This window comes from Marmota monax, unplaced genomic scaffold, assembly GCF_021218885.2.
Source record: "Marmota monax isolate L192 unplaced genomic scaffold, Marmota_monax_Labrador192_F-V1.1 WCK01_AAM20220418_F8-fsc00040, whole genome shotgun sequence".
Classification (NCBI taxonomy): Eukaryota; Metazoa; Chordata; class Mammalia; order Rodentia; family Sciuridae; genus Marmota; species Marmota monax.
Genome location: NW_026692782.1, coordinates 14,464,115 through 14,487,500, shown reverse-complemented (window position 1 = coordinate 14,487,500; position 23,386 = coordinate 14,464,115). Strand labels below are relative to the sequence as shown.

Here is a 23,386-nt window from a genome sequence, read left to right as displayed (position 1 = left end):
ACAAGGTTTTCTCTTAGAGTCACGTAACCCTTCTAGAAAAGTTGGGGATTTCTCAGAGAAGGAAAACAAGAACACGCCCCTTGACACAGTGGGCCAGGTGGGCTAAAGTAGCAACATCACGCAAACTCGCTCGGCTCGAGAGCCTCAGAGGTCAGAGCAAGTCTCACAAGGCCACAGGGACACCCTGACCCCCGCCTCCTCTTCTCCCAGGTAGGAAGGTCCTGAGGTTTGAGGCACTCCATACTCTCTGCAGGAGGGGCCACCCTGGCAGGAAGGTGCCCACACTTTTGTATCCTTGGGGTTTTTTGTGTCTTCAACTTTCTAGAGTGGTGGAAGGTCCTTCGAGAGCAGAAATTCCCAGTTGTCCTCGTATCAGTCAGGGGTCTCCAGAGAAGTGGAACTAATGAGTTGGCTCGTTGTGGGGCAGGCTGGGGACTAGTAATCTGAGATCTGTAGGATAGACCAGAAACTAGGCAGAAGGTGATGCTTCATTTTGGGGGCAGATTTCATTTTTCTCTAGGAAACCTTGGTTTTTGCTTGTAAGGCCTTCAACTGACTGGATGAGGCCCCCCCACATTCTTGAACATCATCTCTGTACCTAAAGTCAAGTGAGTGTTGATGCTGACCACGTCGACAAATACCTTGAGAGCAGCACCTAGAGTGTTGGATTAAATAGCTGGGTGCTGTGGCCCAGCTAAGCTGACACACCACAGCCCTGATACTGTCTTCTGGTTTCTGAATTCCAGAACTTCTGAATCCTCTTGCTGGCCCCTAAATATCATAAGAACATCCTGTTCATCCCGGGGAGATGATTGATTTTCAGGGTAGTTTGGAGAATCCAGATCATTCCACAGGAGATGAATAGAACCTTCAATGTACCTCTCAAACTCTGCTTAGAAGTAATTGGTGTCTTTTGGGGCCTTGTGGTGGTAAGATCCCTTAGGAAATAGGTGGGAATCTGGAACGACTCAGATGTCAGTCTGTATGTCTGCACTTGGACAAGTGGACCACTGGAAGAATCAGTGAGGATCGGCCAGGCAGAGAGGGGAAGGGGTGTGCAACGCGGAGGTAGCAAGACCCGTGTCAGCCCAGGACGTGGGTCTTCTCTACCTCGCAGGGCTGACCTGAGAGCCTGGATCCCCTTCCTATCCAAGCAGACTGCTGATCATGTCTTAGCCGACTTGGGCAGAATAGAAAGCAAGGGCGGGGGTTGGGGCAGAGGGGGTGGGAGGAGGGATGTTTCCGAAATACCTTCCTTTGGCAATGGGTGCACGGGGCACCACGGCTGAAGCAGTCTGCCTTTGTCAGGCCCAGAGGACACAAGAAACCTGGGATTCTCATCCAGGCTGTGGAGAGAGCAGAGCATGAAGAGGATGAGGAAGTCCTGTTTACGCAGGGCACTGTGGCCCCCTGGCTCCTGGGGACAAGAGCCCTCACAGTAGAAGGGCTGCCAGCTCTCCTGACCCCTCGGAGGAGACTCTTCAGACATGGGGGGGCTGAAGCATGGTCTGCAATTGCGTAAATTGGGAAAGTAGGAGAGCCGTCACAGTGGGCAACACACACACATACACACACACACACAGAGCAAAGGCCAGTACAGCCTGTGCAGAAAGATTCGGGGGGACTTCCAAGGAGCTGGCTGACACCTGTCCATGTCAGCTGTGCGTCAGGACCATTTATAACTGGAGTCTGAGTTCCCAAACCCAAGTTCAGGGGTAGTCACCCTCACCTTGCAGATGCGTTCCCCGCGTGGGCTCTGAGGGCTTCTGGACCCTCTCTGTGCCTTGGGAATGAGAAGCTGACACTTGTCCCTTTCTCCTTGGTTGGCTACGAGGGTACTTGGGATCCTCAGCCCATAGTGACCCGGAGGCAGCTGCTCTGCCCTGAGGCCCCCACAGGCCTCCAAGGACACCATCCAGAGGTGTGGATGCCGGCGACCAGGTCCCAGGAGCTGTTCTGTGTTTCTGGCAGGTGCCGTGCACATGCACTTACATGTACTTGCACGCACATGCACACTCACGCACACACCTGCACACACTGCAGAGGGCAGCGGGCGCCGTGGGCTCACAGGACGGGATGAAGTGACATAATGGTGGGGGGGGGGACTTGGGAATCAGGAGTTGGAAGCCACAGATGGGAACATCCGGAGGCCCTTGCGAGGTTCTGAGTGCTCGGTGACCCTGCTGCACGTCTGCCCACTGCGTTGTGAAGGGACTTGTGGTCTTGGTGGAGCCCAGGACCCCGACAACTCCCCAGGGGCCACCCCCACATCATCCCGATGGCCTCCCTCAGTTCATTTTGTGCACCCTTGGTTTTCTGGAAAAACAAATCTTTCTGAGTTATGAGAGTCTGCGCGAGATCCTCAACTCACAGGCTGTTTAAGAGTGAAACTCGACAGAAGTCTAACTTTTCAGATTGTTCCAAGGGGAGGAGATCTGTCAGAATTTCCTACAGGGGAAGTGCTCTCAGGGGCTGAGGCGAGAACACCACCAACCCTCCAGCTCTAGGGGCCGTGGGGCCCTGTAACCAGAACAATCGAAAATGACCAGGTCCCGGGGCTGCTGGCCAGGTGAGCAAGCAGGACTCAATCCTGAAACCACCGAGTGTCCCCCCAAGGCCAAAGCAGGTGTCTCCAAGGGGGAACCCTCGGCCTTGAACTGCAGAGAGAGCCCCTGGATTTCCGTGGGCCTGGGGGTCTCTGAGCCCCCGTGCATACAGTTGTGATGAAGAGTGGCTCTTCAGGTGTCACTTGGCTGTACTAAAACCCAGCCTGCGCGCTACAGGCACAGAAGAGCTCCTGCCCATCGACTGACTCGAGAGTCAAAATTCAGGCAGAGACATCTGATTCCCGAACCCCAGAACTTGGGATTAGTCATGCTCATAAAAGCCATTTGGCCCTGTTTTCTTTGTGAACAAAACTATCTGCATTGGTTCATTTAATCTAGCATCTATCTGGCAATTATTGACATTAAATTGATTTAGTGTTTTGAGCGATGTTTCAGACACCCAACACAAAGCCCCCCGTTTGTTTTACGGCTGAATACGGAGCACAGACTCCTTCTGGATGTGCTCAGCTCCACGTTTCACCCCAACCTGGGAGCATCCGTCCCTCCTTCACGTGGAGGCTTAATTACTCTCCACGCCCTCTCCCTCCGCGGAATTCATCCTCTGGAAATAACCAGAACCCTCTGGGTGGAGGGTTACCTGCCTCAGCTCCAGACAGAGGATCGCTTTTACCAAGTAGAAAGACAATTTGCTGAGCGCGACACGGTGACTGACCAGAAGGCTGAATCTGCGGTAGGGACGTGGACGATACCTGCTATGTCACCAGAAAGTTCTAGAAGGTGTTTGGTTTCCCAGCGCACCTAAGTAATTCTCCTCGCATCTCTCAGAGGATTGCCCAATTTTACAGGGGAGATTTGGGAGGGAAGGTGCAGGAGGGGCGAGAGCCCGGGAGGTGACAGCTCTGTGGAGAACCCAGGGGTGAGGGCACGTGACACCCGGCTCCCAGGCTTTCTCCTGCAGGTCGCACTGCCTCCTACGTTACATTATCGGTATTAACACAGGCATGGGAGATTAATTTTATAGATCACATGAAAAGCAGATGACATTCATCTTCCCTTTGCAGTGAGTCATCTCATTAGGAGGCGCGTAAACACTCAGTTCTAACAGTGGCGCTAGGAACGAAATGGAGCCACGAACGGCTTCGTCACTTTGAAGAAAAGTATGACATAAGAGTCACCATGCCGGGCTTCGTTAGAGTCGTGGCCAGCGTCAAGTCACAGTGCACTTCTAACAGGATGATGGAGATCAAGACAGGTCGTGAATGACGGGGTCCGAGACCTCACTGGGCTTAACAGTTGAATCATCTCAAACTCAAATTAAAACTCGCCTCCCCTTTTTGCCTCACCCGAGACCTCGGTTCGAGCAGAGAGACCAGGATACCTTTGGATCAGTGGACAATTTTTTTTTTTTTTTTTTTTTTTTACCGTGACCAGGTGGGTACTGAGGGTGTTGGCATCTCTCCTTATTCACTCATTTTTAGGAACTTTAGACGGGGGTCGTCTGCCGAGCCGTGTGTCCAGTGTGGCTTCTCCAGCTCACCCTGGCCCACTGAGCCTGAGTTTCAGTTCCATCCCCCTCAAAGCAGGAGCCTGTGGGGAGCAAGGGTGGGGCCGTGGCCCCCGGGAGCAGCTGTGGCTTCTGACTCTCCGCCTTGAGGTGCAATCGCCTTCCTGGAGGTGCTGCTGGGCGGAGGTGCTTCTGGGAGGGGCAGGCCTGCTGATGGGCATGTGGGGAGAGCCTGGTGTCAGGTCCCTGGTGTCCAAGTCCGCTGAGGATGCGGGCCTGCAGTGGCCTCCCAGCCTGGCCAAGCCAGCTCTTCCATGCGTCTTCCCCAGGGAGTGGTGGCTTCTCTTTCCCAGGCTTGCAGACCCCGTCCGCTTGCTCCCTGAGAAAGCAGAGCAGGCTCTGTGGCCTCAGAGGGAAGGGCCAAGATGTTTGACTTCCAGGTCAGCTGCTGACTCCGAGGAAAGTCATTTTTGTTCCTTTGATGGTTGTATTCCATTATCTGCTGCATAGAGATAAACCACGAATCCCGCATCAAACTCCAGGGCCGGGAAGGCTCGTGTGGATAAAACCAGGTCTCTGGCTTTTGCAGATTATTGGATATCGGGTGTGTTGATTATCTAGTCCTTCCCCTGCCCGCCCACCCACTGATGTTAATTAAAATTTTAGTCGCTTATTTAATTCCCTGCCTGACTCCAAAAAACCTTGAGATGATTCCTTGGCTTATCAGCACTGCTTTCAAAGGCAGTTTGGAGGGTGAGAAAACCAAATGGTAGCGAAAGTCGTAACTGAGTTTGGGGGACTAGGTGGAACTTTATATTTTTTGTGTTACCATCTTTATGATATATATTTGTGTATGTGTGTGTTAACTCCAAAATATCCTTTCTGGCAAAGGAAATGGTGTCTGAACTGTTTGAAAGTTCAGGGTCTGCATAGATATCTGAAATTCCCACATTCTTTTTGTTAACAAAGGTGTGATGGTTGTTGTTTCTGTTGGCGCATCAAGATACCTGGTCTCCAGTGAGCAGACAACAGAGAGGTATTCTACTGCACTGGGCTTTAAGAACAGACCTCGATAATGAAGGGTAGGAATGAGTAACTAGAATGAGCTTTATGCCAGGTATAGCTTAAAACCAGATTATAAAAGAAAACCTCAGGCTGGGGCTGGGGCTCAGTGGTAGAGCACTCGCCCGGCATGTGTGAGGCCCTGGGTTCGATCCTCAGCACCACGTAAAGATAAATAAATAAAGGTATTGTGTCCATCTACAACTTAAAAATATTAAAAGAAAAGAAAACTCTCATCCGTTTGGGAGTTATTTGGAAAGCCAGAGTTTAGGCTGGGCTCCACCAAGGACTTTGGAAACGTTAACACAAACTCAGGTTCTTGTTTTAGGCAAATTGGGGCCAATTTATGAGTGTCCAGTGAACCGGCCCCATTCACATTTAGCCTTTGTTTGAAGCTGGGGTGAGGAAGCTCAGTAGCTCAAATGGGACGGGAGAGTTCATGCCTGGCCTTCTATTTTGAAATAAGATGGCCCCGTTGCACCTTGGTCTAGTAATCCAGCACACTTCTGAGCACATGGACACATATGGAAAGAAACATTAGAAATGTAAGGGGGGCTCGGAAGAGGTGCCCAAGGCTGCTTCTGACCCCAGTGACGAGTGCTCCAGTCTGCACCAGGCTCTGAGGCTCACATGAGACTTTTTGTCTATTTAAAGAGAAAATGGAAGAAGCCATTCTGGTCATCGACTTGCAAGCAAAGTGAAAACGGAGTGGGCACTGGCCTCTGCCACAACCAACTTCGGTACGAAGGGCAGAGGTTGTGAAGGACAATGAAGAAATAGAAGCTTCTCTCGAAAGTTTGCACTTTCGATACTAAGATTTGAAAGTCTACACAATTGTTGGTGCTTCCCACAGAGTTACTAGATGCTTTAGAATCAGTGTAGTTTGAATGAGAAAAAGACAACTGAAAATAAAGACCGATTCCTGTGGCCTGGTGAAGACGTGCTCAGGCTGAGAGGAGACGGATGTGATCATCACCTGCTCACCTGACAATGCTCTAGAATATTACCAGCCTTATCTGAATGCCTTTTGTATCAAATTCTTGACCTGATTTTTGTCCCAGTTTCTCTTTTATATCATCTAGGTTCAGTTCTTCTTTAAGGAAAAAAAAAGCTAAAAAAAATTCTAATGAAAGCCAGCTAACTCTGAGTAATAGAAAAAAGTCTGTTTTGCTAAAGGAGTGACAGAATATTGAAATACTGGTTTTATATTTTTATGTGGGTTCGGCAAGTGCAGTAAGAAGGTGGCTGATGTGATACCTGACCTGGTCTTAATGGCCAATGATAATTCCATATGTGCCACCTACTACCTGTCAGGGTACACATTCCTTTTTTTTTTTTTTTTTTTTTTTGGCACAAAGGTTACATTAACTGTGGATCTGGGTCTCTGTAGCAAAAGTGGAGGCAGGTTATTACATTTGTTGGATGGAATCAAGATTGACTGTAATTATCTGGGGTTTTCTTCTTCGATCTCCCCTTTCCCAACTTACTTCCCCCTGTCCCAAGTTTTAGGTACTATCCAAAAAGCCCAATATATCACCCTGAATTTGGGAACTCGGGACAGAGAGAGGAGAGGAGAGAAAGGAGGAGGGAGAGAGAATGAATCACTGGAGTCAACTAGAAGTGGTGCTCATGGAGGAAAATCCTCCTCCTGCCAAAAAATAAAAGTAGAGAAATTTCCCGGAATGTGTATATTAGGGGAAAAAAAAAAGAACTCCATTAACCAAATATGCGGCTTTGTGAACTGTTCTATATCCCAGCATTTAAACATCACCGTTTCTCTTTCTCCATGATAACTTGTCAGAAATGGCTCAAAAGCTAACTAACTATACATGGTCCCAATTGCTTCCTCTTGACTCTCTGCTCCAAGTATGCAATTTGGGCTGCGCAAAGATGAAGAAAAACAAAGTAGAACTTCTTGCCTTTCGGTAGGTGGGACGGGCTGGGTGACCACCTGGCTCTTCCCGGCCCTAAGCTCTGCTCCGGTGAGTTCCAGGAGTGTGAGGCCAGCATTTCACGGAGAATCAGGGAGACCCTCCATCCGGCCTACCCTGTGAGTCTCACCATTAAGCACTTTTTTTTGCTTTAGAAAAACAGGCTCGCTCATGGGCCCTGACTATAGAGAACCCGGGTTTCCCATCATAACCATTCAGAATGGGACGTGAGAAATCTGGAAGAAATACAACACATTCGAATGATTTTTCCTGAAATCTGAAGTCATTACTACCATGCCCACAGCCATTCCCGTGTCTTTTGAAACAAAGTAATTCTTGCCTCTTCTTAGTATTATGATTCCAGCTATTGTTATGATCCTTCCAAGGAGTCACTAAAGGCACAGAAAGCTCCTTTTTTTTTTTAGACTTTAAAAAATTTTATCTTGAGCTGTTTAATCTTCTCGATGGGGACTGACGGCAAGGGCTATGGTTTGGTCCAGAAAAATTGTCCACGTGTCTTATGTTTCCAAACTACCCGAGGAATAATGCTGCTGAGCTTAAGAAGAAACATTATTACAGCCTTTTTCAGGTGTTTCCAAAATACATTTTGCCCTTGAGGCAGTTGTTGCTGGGACCGCAGGAGGCAGCCATCCCCTGTTCTCCTTCCAGGTATGGAGCGAAGTCCTCTGAAGTCTATGTCTCCTAGGAAGACAGACTTCAGATCAGGCCCGGGCATTTGCTCCCAGCTTTGGCCAGGGACCTCGGGGGGGCTGGTGTGCTTCTTCCCTTTCTTCTTAGCTCTTAAGTTAGCTTATCTCCTAGGTTGGTTAAAAAAAAAAAAAAATATATATATATATATATATATATATATATATATATATATATATATATATATCTCAGCTGGTTGGTTGTGGGAAGGTGTATTTGGTAATGACCCTGGGAAAGCAGTTTTTCTATTCTATGGAAGAAATTCCGACTTAAAACCTCACTATAAAAAAGCTAAATTGCAGTGATAGAAAGCCAGGCACATTTCAGGGGACTCTATCATTCTGGCCTAACAATCTTTTGGTGGTTGATGTTAGTGACTTCACAAATGGAAGGACCACAGAGTCCTGCCTGTGTTTTCTCTAAAATTACAGTCTCTTCTCTCTGAAGGTTTGCTAACTTCCCCTTGCAGCCCATGCACTTCCCACATTACCTCCCTGGAGTCTCTCGACTGCCTGACGATTGGTCAATCTTACCTTGTCCGTCCACGTCCACGTCCACATTGCTGCCCTGCAGTGAATTTTCTAACAAGCCTTCTACCCACACCCTGAGCTCTCCTGATCCCAGCTTATTTGGGGGGTCAAAATTAAGCTTCCTTCTTGGTTGTCAAAACTCTACAGTTTCCCATTTTCAAGTGCACAGATGCCTATTTTTGTTTGAGACTAAACTCTCCAGCATTAAAGAGAGACCCTTCATTGTAATCATTACCGAATGGATACAGTACTAATGGAACTTAATTGTTTCCACTAGATGGATCTCGGGTGTTTTTGGCAGCCAAAATGAAAATGATTCCAAATACCATCAAAGGGGCTTATAAGCACCCAGCATGCACAGAGTGTTTTGATATACAGTGGAGTGTTAATATCATTATCTCTCCTAATACAACATACGGTTACTTTAATCCTTTCCCGCCTCTGTGATCTTGGAAGATCCGACGGATAGACGGCAAAGAATAAAACACTATACACAAGGAGACAAAGGGAGAATTAGTCCCCATCCTCTGGATGCGATTTTTTTGATTGTTTGAATGTTGGCTTCAAATATGTACCTTTATCAATACTGACTTCTGTATCCTCCACGCTAGTTTGAGTTTGTATGCGACATCAAACATACCTTTTCACACATGTTCTTTCCAGATTTTTTTTAACACTTACTTAGCAGTTTATAGAAGGAAGTGAATGATCTCCTCAAGCTGCTTACAAATTAAAAAAAAATCTGTGCTTATTAATTATGCAGGATTAGTCTAATTATAATTCAGCAAATTAATTAGCGACAGAAGGTGTTCTGAAACATTGGAGTACATTTGCATGTTAAATGGAGAGGCTAGTCTGTAATATATGTAAATTTATGCATGGCTTCATAGTTTAATTTAAAAATTTGCAGCTGCATATGGTATGGGAGCAGGTGAAAAGTCAGTTTTAGTTTAATGATGCTAACAAACATTGGACGGTGTCCTGTCTTAGCAAGAGAATGCACTCATATTTGCTAATCTATGAATCTGTCATAAGAATATAATGTTACATCGATGCTGAGCTCAAGGTCATTAGTGAGTGAACTCATAGGTGCAATAGCTATAAACTGCAAACTGCAGAGAGAAGGCGATGGCACGAGGAGCCCAAACTCTGAGCTTCTTTGCTCCCTTTCTCCAGCATTGTATATTTCGTCATCCAATCTTGCTTCTGGGAAAGGCACATTCCAACCCTGGGAAACGGGCATCTTTTCGCATCACCAATATCTATTCTGGCAGGTGGAAAATAGCTGTCCAACCTTGATTCCCTTTCCAAATATTCACATTTGCACTTCATTTCAATTTCCCGGAGTCGTGGGAAAGTTATTACCGAGTTACGAATTAATGGTAGGGTAGAGAGTTTTACACATTGGCCTCAACCATCTGGCAAAACAGTAAAACCAGCGGACCAGGCAGCAGCAGAGGGCTCTTGGTGTAATTGGTGTTCACTGCTCAGCCTAGCATAGAGGAGCTTCGCTGGGAGGGCAGAGCCGGAGGGGGAGGGGCGTGGGAGGGACAGGGCCGGCCAGGACAGCGAGGACCCATTAAGCTGATGGCGGGCTAATAACTTCATTTCTCTCCTTCACCGGAGGAGTCATGGTACTAGAAAGGCAAATAGACTTGTATTTGCCTTCTGAAGTCTCACTGAAAGATTTTTTCTGAAGGAAGTCTGCAATCACATTCAGTTTTACTCTTTTACTCTATTCTTTCTTTTCCAGGTGAGAAAGGAGAGGAAAGGGATAGGGTGAAGGAGAGAATGTGGATTTGAAAAAAATATATATAAAAGGAAAAGATGAAACTGTGCACATTGTCCAGAGCCCTCCAAAGACACTTTATGAGAACAATGACGATGACAAGCATGCTCTTAGGGTGATGTCCCATTCCCATGCAGGCCCAAAGACTTCAATTATTATTTTCATTAATGGTGTCAGATTTTTCATCTGAAGGCAAAAACAAGGGTTTTTCCTTAGAGATTTTTTTCCCCCCTGTGAGCCTCATGGTGCCAAGTAATGGAATTCGGGAGACTGAAGACGTGTCTGAATATAGAAAGAAAAAACCAAACCAAAACAAAAAAAGTGATATAGAAGCCCTGGTCCTCAGAAACTGGAGTGTGTTACTGATTGGAAACAAGCTGAGAGTCCAAGTGGCCCCCTTGCCTGCGCAGCTCAGCGGTGGTTTGCAGTCAGTTGCTTGCCGCTGGGGCTATGGGAGACAATCACTTCAGAAGAAATCAGAAAATGGCTCTGAAATGAAGTCTATCGATACAGAGTCAGATTTACACAGTGGGGGAAGCCGCTCCCTCCTGGTGCCTAAATGAATACAGCAGATCCTGCTTAGGAGGCAGTGTGTTCAGAAAGAAGGATCTATTGCCAAACTCAAGTGCCACTTCCCGGAGCTTGTCACTGGAGTGAATGTCGATAGGAAATGATTCCATGGGGCCTGTTGCCAGTTACGAATCGAATCGAATCGGCAGATTGTGTATGCACAGCTCTGAATTCTTGTGCTGACCAGAGTTTACTGAGGACTTTGGCCACGCCCCCTATCTTTTGGTGGTGGAGTTTTTCCATGCAATCTGTTGGAATGAACTAATGTCGTGTGTGTGTGTGTGTGTGTGTGTGTGTGTTTTCCTTTTAACACTTCTCCTTAACAATTAGGAGACTTCTTAGAGTACATATCAATATTGGAGAGATAACTAGTGCAGAAAGAACCAGATATGAATTTGTGGCAATCCCCTGTGGAATGATTTTGTTTGGAAGCTGGGTTGTTTTTAAAATACAGTGGAAGAGAGAGGCTCAGTACAGGCAAGGAGGACATAAGCACGTCCAGAGACAGGTGAAAATGCTAATTTACTATGTGCCAGGCATTTATCCGAACCTTACATGGATAAGTAGTTCTCACTTCTGGCCTTGGAAGGTCCCTAATTTGTATAACAAATGTTAAATAATAATAATAATAATAATAATAATAATAATAATAATAATATCAAAAGCCTCAAAATCACAAAGAAATGGCTTGAGAGGGACTCCATGTTAGCTGTCACATATAAGACTGAAATTATCTGCTGCCAAAGGAATTAGCTTTCTGATCTATTTAAGCATCTTCATCATAGAAGATGCTCCTGTCCCTTGAGTAATGCTTTCAAATTTTAGTTTTGGTAACCTGACTCTCAAAAAAAATGTTTTCCAAGATTTAATTCAACCTCTCATGTTACATATTTGATTTCTGGCTCTTCCCCTTTAGCATCCTGGTGGCCCAGTGGCCTTGGCTCTTTCTCATCTTCTAGGGCAATCTTTTCTGGTTTTTGGAGAGGGCTGCACCACCTTTGGAGCCTTTGGGTTCTTGGGAAGTCTTGCTCTCTGAGCATCTGAATGACTTGCTGCTGACTGTCCTCTGCCCAGTCCAAAGCAGTCACGGAATTGATTGAAAGCAGGCTGTCTTTACGCGGAGCAGTGGACAATTTGGTTTCCTTGTTTTGTTTGGCCACCTGAAGAAGGACTCTGCACTTGTTTCCAGAGTAAGAGGAAGGAAGTGGCATGGTCAGCATGGAGATGGGGAGGCACTTGTCCCCCGAAACCAACCGCTGCCTGGCCAAGCACCATGCCTTTTTCTTATAGGGAAGCATGGCCAGGCTGCAGACACAGTGACATCTTGCTAAGATCAGACAAGCTTTACCACCTGGAAAGTCACCTAACCTTGATGACCTCCATAAAATGGGGATGGGAACACACCCACTCCCAGGGTTGGGGGATCAGGTGAAATTGTTCATGGCAAATAATACAAGTCCGTTGAATACAGGCTTTTACTAATTTTTATAATGATCACATAGTCTTTTAGTCAAGAGACGCTGGGGAGGTTGAGTTTCGGTGGAAGTAAGAAAATGTGTTGCTTAAAAAATTTCCATACACTTAGAATTTTCGCATCTGAAATGGACTTTCATTGAAGTAATTCGGGTGAATAAGTTTTATATAATATGTCTCTTTCATAGGACTATATGATGAAATTAAAGATTTATACCTCTCTGATCACATATTTAATATTTACGGCTTATGGGGTTATTTAAATAAATAAAGTAGGTACTCATTTAAAAAATGAGTATAGTCATCCCCAGTATCTATGGATACCACAACTGATGCTCAAGTCCTTAGGTATTGATCTCAGCCTATGGAAGCCAGCCAATGAAAACTTTTGAACATCTCTCTTCTTGGGACTTTGTGCCAACCTGCGCCATCTTGCCAAGCAGATCTCCAGTACCAGCACTCAGTCTCTTGCAAAATTATTTTAGGAGGCAGCAAGAGCCCATTGGAGCTTGAACCCCAAAGTCTCCCATTCAGAGGGCCCCAAGTCAGAGTCTTTGCAAGATCCTTAAGCTTCAGCGTTCTTTCTAGCCTGTGTGGACACCTTGACCTTCGGCACATCTTTCAAGGTTCCTCCTCTTCAGGCCAAGGCAGGGCTCACTACTGCCCTTTTCCTTACACAGTGCTGCCTGGGATGGATTCTGTACAAGGGGTTTTGGGGGAAAGAAAGTGTGTTTCTTCTGTTGTTAGAAGATTCAAGGAGGAGGCCACAGGGAAGATCTAGATTAAAGCTGGGACATTTGGTTGTGTTTTTCACTGGTCATAAGTGGAAACCAATCCTAGGGAGTTCCTCCCACCATAGAAAGCCAGGTAGCGGGGCAGGCTGGGAAATGCAGCAGGGGGCTGCGTCCATCCAGCAGGGGCTGTGTCCATCCAGCATGGCTTCTCATCTGAGCAGAGCTCACCGAATCCCCCAAAGGATGTGAGTTTAGAGGGAGATCCTGGGAGAGAAGAAAGGCAAGTGCCCCCTTCCTTTCCAATGCCACTCTGTGATCCAGCCTGTCCCTCCATCTGGTGGCTGAAATGGTAGAAGAGTGCTTTAAGGAAAAGGACTAGCTTCTTTTCAGAAGTACAGAAAAAGTCAATTGTATTTTAATTTGTTGCACTCTAAAACTGGAGGTTTAGCAGCTAATCCAGATAAAAGGTATCTTCCTCACAAATCAATGGACACGGACCTTTAGGTACCCACAGGGCTTGTGAGGCTACTTAACTGGATACTTGGCTCAGCCTTAGAGATCCAGCCTGATTATGTGACCAATGTGGCTGATAAAGAGGACCAGTACTGTGTCACGCTCTTGGCCTGGGGACTACGTGAGGGTTCTGTATAAAGTGTGGCCCGGTCATAGCAGAAGTTGTTTCCAGGGTAGGAAAAGTAAGTGATTATTTGTTGGTTTATTTTGATGGGAATAAGGAACTAAGTTTCAAAGTGAAGGTGTCACACATTATTTTACATGGAGTGAGCCTCTGTGTTCTGCTAGCTGTGGCCAGTGTTCCCTGGTTCACATTTCTTCCATACACATCCCTGTCTGGTCTTTTTGGTGCCTTCCACTGTGCTTGCCTGAAGATATTTTTGTATTAAAAAATTTAAGAAGGGATTAGATTGTGGGCTTCAAGTTGGAGGCAAGTTGGATGGTCTCTTCCATAAACCTGAGCAATAGGGTGCTGGGTTTCGTAATAGCCACACCATTGGTCACAGTTCCAGAGTCTTCCTAGAATATTAAGTAGTTTGTGCTTCCTGTGGTTTCCAGGTCTGTGTGTCCCCAACACTGGACCTTAACTCTGCACCTGAACTGTATGTTTAGTTTGAAACTCAGTTTCTCTGTAAGATGGGTGCAGGACAAGCCTAAGCCACCTGAGTTTCTTGAACAGTGCAGAGCACTCTGTCATGGCAGAGATCTGGAGGACAGCAGGAGAGATTTCTTGGGCACTACGTGATCTGCTGGGATCTCACTCTGACCCACACCCAGGGTCACCAGATTCTTCTCAGACTCACAGAAGCACATTTTGACCCGTGTGTGTGATCATGCATTCCACAAGGTTGAGCTTGTCCTTGTGCCTGAACCCTTGTGGCATGCAGAACACACTTAATATGTGTTGATTAAATGAGTAAATAAATGAATTCGCTTTTCAATATTAAGCAAGTTCCCTTTCATGACTATCTTTGACCTGGTGTTTTCCTCTTTGATGATCTTATTCTCTAAAGAGCCAGAATCCTTCATTTCCCTGCACCCCCAATTTGTTTTCCTTCACTTCCCCTCCCACCTTTTAAGATCACTTTTTGAAAAAGAAATTTTTAGTGGCTTTTCTGAGCCAGAACTTACATACCATAAAGCCCACTGTTCAAATGTACAATTCAAGGGTTTTAAATATGTTCAGAGCTTGGCAACCATCCCTGCCATCGGAGCAGGGAACAGAGAAAGTCGGGTGGAGGTGGTTGCCAGAAAGATCCAGGTTCCAATCCTGGGTCCACCTGATGACACAGGTGATGAGGTCTGTGATCACTGCAGATCCCTAAATTCTGTGGTCTTTGTTGTCCCCACTGCAGGACATGTCACACTTCCTAGGGTTATTGTGGGAATCAGGTGAGCGCAGAGTCCCTCCTCCAGGGCTTCCCTTTCAAGGTTTCCGTTACCCATCGTCAACTGGGATCTGAAAATACCCAATGGAAGATTCTAGAAATAAACAGTTCATAAATTTAAGATACCTTTCTTACAGCCCATTGTTATAATCATTTTATTTTGCTATAGATATCGTAAATCCCTCACTGAGCCTCATTCACAAATTCCTCGCTATCCTGGGTGCGTATCTACAGGAAGGGACATGGGTTTGGTTCCGTCTGGGGTTTCAGGCATCCATGGGGGTCTCAGAATGTATTCCCTGAGGATAAAGGGGCTGCACTCGATGTTCAGCAAGTCATCTTTCCTGTCCTCCGTGACCCCCTGGCCTCCAGCTGCAGACCACATGGGGTGGTGAGCAGGGGCAGAGCTGCAGTCTTCCCCCAGGGACCTTCCCCTGCCTCAGAGCACAGCAAAGGATCCTGAGCATCTGGTGCATCTTGCCCAGCCACCTGCCATCAAGCTCTGGGTACTGCCAGCCCCAGCCAAGAGATCACCCCCATACCATATTTTCCACCAACCAGCCCCCCCCTTTCACAGTCTTGATGGGTTTGACCTATGTTTTAGGACCCCTTTGCTGCTACCCACCACATACCTACCAGCTTGGTCTTTTTGTCTTCAGTGGGTTCTTCCTCCAAATACCCCTTTCTGGAGAGCTGTCGATTCTGCCCCTTTTTCTTTGCAATCATGAAATATTGATGCTGGGGGAACCCTAGAGTTAATCCAGTTAAACCTTTCTTTTCACAGTTGATGAAACTGAGGCCCCTAGATGGGAGGTAACTTGGTTACATCATTAGCTGGTGGCGGGTCAAGCCTAGCAAGGTTGAATACATATTTGTGGAGAGAAGGAATGCCTTTTGGTATATGATACTGCCTCAGTGACCTGGGGACCTGATTGAAATCTGAGGGTTTGAGTTCACATTTTGACCCCATCTCGTCATTCCTCCTGGTCCATAAAACAAGGATAAACTGATCCCTGTTAGGACTCCCTCTGAAGGAATGAAATCAGAAGCCTTGCAAACTGTAGCATACTAAGTGGTTGTAGTATTTATGTTGTCACCATTGTTTGGAGAAAGTGGAAATAACTCCCATCCCGGTGAGAATCTGTACATTTGGTCTGAATCTTGTAATTCATTTTGGTTTTCCGTTGCTGAGTGGAGAGAGCTGATATTTTCCAGGCAACCCTGGCTGTGGAGAGCTTGAGACCCAGGGGATTCTGAGAGCATTTGTTCCTTGCAAGTTACCCTGTGGCTAGTAGATGGTACAGAGAGGGTTTGGTACCACGACCCTGAGCACAGTGCTTGGGAGAGGAGAGAGGAGAGGGCTGGAGAAAATCAGATGTGTCAGTAAGTCCAGAATTTCTTTTAATTAATTTTTAGATCTACTTATAAAAAAAATCCAGACCATAATCTCTGATCCTGGCCATTTGGAAGTAGTCATTGTAGGTTATGTTATTATATAATCTCCCTCTCTCAGACCCTCTGTCTCTTGTCTCTCTCTCTCTCCTCCCCTCCACCACCCTTCCCCCTTTGTGAACCAAATGCTAGGTCTTTGCTGGACAGGGGTCTGTGTAGGTTCCAGACTCAGCCCCCAGACAAGTGAAAGAGTAACGGGGTGTTTTTCATCCAAATAACTGTTAAGGGTCCTAATTTAAAATGAATAAAGCCTTTCACCAGGCTCCGTGTTTCCCTAAATCAATTTGATTTTATGTAAACATTTATCTCTTTTGCACTTTCCCACCTACCACACCATTCACATCATAATGCCTTCGTGAACATTAATGTTTTCGCCAGATACGTTTCAGGGCAGGACGGGGGGAGGCCGGGAAGTGTGGTACACAGAATGCATTCTAAGGAGTCCAACCCGAGCAGAGCTTTCCGAAAATCAAGGAGTAAATGTGAACAAGCACTCAGTTTGGCTTAGGTAAGAGAAAGATATAAAATAGCTTTCAGGGGTGTTGAGGGGAGGGCAGATAAGATGTGGACTGGGGGCTATTGTTTGGAAAGACTTGCAGTCAGAAATGGCCAGTTTTCAGCACGTCGGCAGGACATCTCCGAGGTTGTTAAGAGGCTGCAATGATTGAAATGAGTGTCCAAATAGCAAATATTCCTCCTTCTAAAAAGAACATGCTTGATTTCTGCTCCATCTCTACTTACATCAAAGCGGCTCTCCTTGCTGAGCGCTCCGGCTACTGCAGGCAGACCTTTCCCCACACTTCCCCGAGCTGTGGCAGGTTGTGAATTGACACACGCGGGCGCAAGCCACGCCAAGCACCCGCTCTGCCTCATCCTTCTGGATGCATCCAGACCCAGACACCTCCGGCCCGGGAAGCCACGCCTGACCTCCCACACACCCTCTAAACGAAGGAGAAGAGAAAAGCAGATGCTAGAAGATAACGAAAAGATAGTTAGCTGTGACTTCCCAATTGACACCCAGCCCTGTTCCCAGATCCAGACAGGAGTGAGTGTGTTGCCAAATGTTTTTAGCAAACAAGAGTGAAAGAGCCTCAGCTTCAGAACAGGCTCTGAACAGTCAATTCCCCTTCTCCTTCCTTCATTGTTTACTGTTTATCTTCTCATCAGGGTTTTCTTTCTTTCTTTTTTTTCCAAGTGATACATACAGTTAATTGGAGCGCTCTCTAATTCTTTTGTGTGATGGTTAAAACAATAAAAATAAGCACAGGGTCACCACGAGAGCGTTTCACTGATGGATGCTTGAAAATAGAATTTTTTGGAAGCATTGTTGATTTCTACTTATTTTTTGTTGGTAAATCCCAGGGAAAATGTATATCGTTTCCTTTAAAGTTCTAATTCAAGGCATGGATGTGAGAGTTCTGGAGGGACTTTGGGACTGCGGTAAAATTTCGTTGTCATAGTAACAGAAAGGGAAATAGGCCTCACTCACCTGGGACTTGAGTGTGGCAAAGCTGGATTTTTTTTTTTTTTTTAAGGAAAAGGACTCTGCCAGTGAAATAAATGAAAAAACTTACTGTATTTTGAAACAAAATTTCAAATAGGAGCCAGGTGAATTGCTGCAGAGGACACTTTTGCCATTTTTCTTGGTCGATGTCGTTGCCTGATCCGAGATACCCAGTTTTGAAATTTTGCAGATCATTTAAAATAATATTGGCTTCGAAAATACGTTTTACAAATGATAACCCCAGACAGTGAGTCCATGTCTTTGTATTTTTTTCTGAGAATCCATCGATGGTCTGAAAGGACAGTCCCACTTGTCATTAACCATAAACTCCCCAGTGCAAACCTGCCCAGCCAACTTCGTCTTTGGCTGTTCCCAGGTCATTTTCTGATTTTGTATGCGTCGGTTTGAAAATATCAGGCCACTTTCAAGGGTGAGCTGGTAGGTGTGTGTGCCAGCAGAGAGCCAAATGCATAAGGAACCCTGGGATTCTGGGCCACATCCTGCCATTTTTACCACCCCCTCCCCCAGTAAGATTTTCTGTACAGCAGGGGTCACTGCTGCGTTGGAAGCCTTTTTTTGCACAAGGAGTGCTGTGGAAGCTCCAGCCCTTGTACAAACCAGAGCCCAGCTTGGGAAGCACTTAACAATCCCCCACAGTAATGGAGAAGGGGGTGCCGGGCTTGGATTGAAAACATCCAAATTTGCAAATTGCAGAGGGTCAGCCATGTTCCTTTCTGGGCAGGACTGGTTGAAATTCCCCAGACCTGAAACACAATCGCTTTTTCAAATCAAATCTAATAGAATGCAGATAGAGTCTCCCTTAAAAAATGTTTACTGAAAAATGTAACACATTGCTTTCTCTTCACAGATTCTTTTTAAAATTTTTCCTCAAGTGCAATCAGAATTGTTTGAAAACAGCAGGAAACCCAAGGGACATGAGACGGTTTCAGGTAAGATCTCGCTTGTTAAATAAGTCATCCAGTTTTCTCTCTCCTGCCTACCCCCCCCCCCCCCCACTAAAACCATTACTCACTGATACTGTGAGCAATACAAAAGGTAACTGTAAATGATAACTCTCCTCCGCTAGTATGCAGGGGTCCTTCGTTTTGTAGTGTTTAGGTTTTCGGCCTCCACTGCCAAATCCCCACGAGGAGAGGCACCAACCCGTTGCTGGAGATTTGATTTTAAGCCCTCAGGCTGCCCCTTGCACACAGCTGCCCACAGCAGGAACCGTGTTCTTGATATTCAGCCACCTTGGGATTTTTCAAAGCTGCTTCTCTGTGCTTTCTGCAAGCAACAGCCCCTGCCTTCCTCTCCTACCCATTAACTATTCAGTGGTCTGTCTCCAAGCCTGTTGGAAAGCAGCAGTCCAAACAGCCATGGTCACTTTAAGACCGCAGCATGACAACAAGACCCACGGGACGGTGACCCAGCTGCCTGGCAGTTAAATCTGCCACCGGTTTCATCACCCTTGCCACTGATGTACTGAGACGAGCTAATAAAAACACAGAGCAAAGCAAAGAGCACGGGTTGCTGCTGGGAGCAAGGGCCGCCCTGCTCAGCCCCCTTCCTTACACTGCGAAGGACCCACATTTAATTCACCAAATGGGCTTTGCTGCCATTCTTGCCCACGCGAGGTACATGGCACCCTCTTCTCCACGGGCAAATGAGAACTGGGCTAAACAATGGGATGCAAGCTTAAGACCTGGGAAAATCCTTGCAGCAAAGTGAGGAATGTGGGTGATGCTGAGCCCCATGCTTCAGGAGAGGGCAGGGTGGCTCCGGAAGGCTAGGTAACTCACCCCTGATCCCACAAGAAGGCGGCAGAGCTGGGAGGATCTGTCATAGATTCTCCACCAGACCATGGACATGTGACATGTGGTAGCTGCTGGGTCTGTGCTTCGCTATCACATACTTCTGGAAATTCTTAATAAGTCTGAACAAGGAGCAGTTCATTTGTTCAGGATCCCACAAGTCATGTGTCTGGTCCCACCTGTCCCTTAGAGAGCTTCTGAGGCATGGCCACAGTCAGAGAGGTGCTTGGGAACAGAGCCTCATGAGAGTGAACAGGGTGGCTGGCCGTAGCTCAGGGACAGTGCACTTGCCTTGCACGGAGGCCTGGGTCCCTTCCCCAGCCCTGCAAAGTGAAACACAGAAGAAAAGGGAGGTGGGCGTGCACAAGCCAGAGAGAGTAACTTTGAAAAAAATTCCTTTTATTAATTCTTTCATTGCATGGTGATCAAGCATTTTTGCTGTGACCAGGACATATGGTTGTTGTTTTTTATTTTTTGGGGGGTATGGTTATAATATTTAACATTATTGCCAGGCTCCCTTAAAAATGTCAAGGCCCCCCATCTTATCATGCAGTCTTCCCCTGCAGTATGACCAGAAGACACAGAACTACAAATCAGCTTTCTTGGGGACCCAGCAGGAATGAATGTCATCCCCAGTAGAAACCTCACTAAACTCACTGATCCAAATAAAATTAAAATAATTTTAGTCCAAGGAAGAGTGAAATTTACAAACATCCCAAAGAGCCTTAATGACCCAAGCTTAGCTCCATTTCTGGAAGACACAGGGGCAAGGAAAAGGAGGAGGCGGCTTGGATTCTTATTCTACCCTATTCCCCACCCCCACTCTCAAGGGGCTTTAAGTTTGAGAAGATGCTTCTACATGGGAAGAGCTTCTAATAGAATCCCTTGATGTCTTATTTCTCCCCAATTTTAAAAGCATATTCACAAAGCTGAGGCATGCTCACCTGAAATTCACTTCTCCAGTTCTTCACTAAGCTAGGTCTTCCTCGTGCCTGAGTTTTTCACTGGCTGAGAATAAATGTTGCTGCCTCAATACGATGAGGAATTTTCATCCCATTTGAGCATATTTGACTTCTGCAAGGATACGGGGGGAACTGTCAAAATAAAGTTTGTAGATTGCGTTATTTCTAGGTAGAAGCTAAAAATCAATTTTGTCAGGTACTTTTTGACCTTGAGGTCAAATTCATACAACATACGATTCCCCATTTTAACCACCTTAAAGTTCAGGGACTTTTAGGACATTCACAGTGTCGTGCCACCGTCTCCACTACTGGATTCCAGCACATTTTCATAACCTCAGAAAGTTATCCCAGGCTTCCTAATTCTGTTTCTTTTCTCCATGGATTTGTCTATTCTGGAAATTTCATGTGGATGAAACCCTACAATAGGTGCCCTTTTGCACTTGGCTTCTCTCTTAGCATAAGTTCTCCAGGTTCATGCATGAGAATTCAATACTCCATTTCTTTTTATGGTGGGATAATATTCCATTGCCTGGATACATCATCTTTTATTTATTCACTATTTAGTTAATGGACACTTGCATTGTTTCCACTCTGGGGTGATTTTAAATAATGCTTCTGTGGGTTTTTGTGCCGAAGTTGTGTTCGTGAACATAGGTTGTCATTCTCTCTGGATTATGGCGAAGAGTAGAATTTCTGGATCATATGGTAACTCTAACTTTTTGAGGAACTACCAAACTGTATTTCGCAGTGGCCATACCATTTTACATTCCCACCAGTAATGTACCAATTTCCTAACTCCTCGACAACACTTACTTTCTGATTTTCATAAGATCTGGCCATCTTGTGGGTATACAGTGGTTTTTGTCTTACTGTGGCTCTATCTATTCCTGTTGCCTAAAGGTGCTGAGCCTCTTTTCCTGTACTTACCATTCATACGTGAGCCTTGTCTGGAGAAATATCTATCAAGTCCTTTGCCGACTTTTAAATTGGGTTACTTTTCCCCATTGTAGTTGGATTATAGAGTTCTTTGTATATTGGGAATATCGGGTGCTTCTCAGATATGTGATTTACAGACATTTTCTCCCATTCTATGGGTCACCTTTTCATGTCTTCAGTGTCCTTTGATGCATAAAAGAATTGGCAATTTTTCTGTTGTACTCAGATTCTATTAAGAGTATATCTTTCGGTGAGAGCTCTTTTACATGGAGAAAGCTATTATGGAGAAGGCTTTTCTATGTGCTATGACGGTCAATTAAGAAACTTGGATCAAATTACAAACATGAAGCAAAGCCAGAGACAGTAGGCACTCATGGTGATGGGGAGAGTAATTAAAAGGGACGGTAAATTTTAGGAATTCCTGGAATATGTATCTCATTCACAATGACGAAAGTTAAAATTGTTTTTAACCATGTCGACAAACTTCAATTCATTACTTTTATTACATGATCAAACATTGGTTTAATATCAAGGATTCTTTGGTGATGATTTACTCAAAACAGAAGAGGAACACAGGCCATTCTAACAAAATCATGAATTCTACATCAGGAACACCGGTAAATCTGGACTGGTTTCTCAAAACAATCAGATGAGACCAAAATCATTCCAAGCTTATTTTGGAGACTGAACCAATCCTCTTTAATTCAGTTGAAATTCTAAGTAGGACAGGTCATAACAAAATACTTACTGAAACACAATGGGTCTTAACCCTTTTCTGGTCCAAATCCCTCTGAGAAGCTAGTAAAAGCTGTCATCTCTATCCCAACGAGAAACTGCATTTGAAGAAAGTTTTGCTTAAAGTTTCAGTGATTTCCCAGACCTCTTAAAACATCTCTTAGAGTTCCATGGGTTCCTGACGTCAAGAAATCCATCCAACCCCACGTGGGCGTCCTTAATGTAAGTTGACCCTTAGTGACGATCCGCCCACTCTGACATTCTGGTGAAAGCACTCTGGGTTTTCAATGCCATCTGCTCCCAGTTGATCCCTGCATCCCTATCCTCCGATTTCCTCCTTCTCAGAGCTGCAAATCTACAGCTCGGCCTCTCTCCTGGGCATCTCCCTCCCAAGACTAATGAGCACATATTCAAACAACTCAATTCTTACCCCTGATTCATTTCTCCCTGTTTCATTGTTAAAGCGTTGCTTCCTCCTCTGAAGTGTCTGTTAAATCCATCTCTCTCCCCAGAAAGAGTGGTGGGCCCCTCTCCTCCTTCCTTGTCTAATCTGCCCTCGGCTTTAATGCCAAGCCATCTTCTAAAGCACGTCTTTAATGTCGACTAGCTAAGGACACACAGCTCAGGTTTTGAAAGGCACGGCCCGGGAGATGCTTTCGGGATCTTCTTACCAGGAGACTCTTCCATCCACCAGGCCCATCTCTGAAGCTCCCAGAGGTCCACTGCTTGTGCGTGCCCCTGGTGTCCATTCTCTCAGGACCTCCTTATGTGCTCACTCCTCTGCCTGAGAACCCCCTCTAACTGGAGCCTCCCCCAAGGCCACAGCTGCCGGTCACATCCCTGGTGAGGCATTTCCTGGCTTCCAGCAGCACTGCTGGCTCCTTTGTGCCAGCACTCATTCACCTCAGGCCTCTCCTGTGCCAGTGTCACGCTGTCAGGCCACCAGGGGTTGTCTCTCCAGTATTCTTGTGCTACTCGAAGGTGATTGGTATGTTTTATTTATTTTTAAGAGGAGAGGGGAAGGAAAAAAAGAAGGAAGGGACAATTCAAGTTTTCTGGGACCCCCAAGGTATCCAAATACATGCATGTAGAAAATTACTTCTGCCTTCCTTGAAATAAAACAATGAAGAGAAACACCTAGATTAACAGCTCAGTGAAGGAAAGAAAGCGAAATATGTGCCCAATGTAAGATGACCTCCCTGATTTATCTATAT

At 45.8% G+C, this 23,386-nt stretch overlaps 1 protein-coding gene across 1 annotated transcript in view; it reads left to right on the top strand.

Moving 5' to 3' along the window:
* Ebf2 (EBF transcription factor 2) overlaps window positions 1-23,386 on the top strand; it is a 177,425-nt gene that overhangs the window by 106,870 nt on the left and 47,169 nt on the right. The window contains exon 7 of the mRNA XM_046447888.2: window positions 18,594-18,675. Coding sequence (XP_046303844.1) covers window positions 18,594-18,675 — 82 coding nt within the window. The remainder of the gene's footprint in view (window positions 1-18,593; window positions 18,676-23,386) is intronic.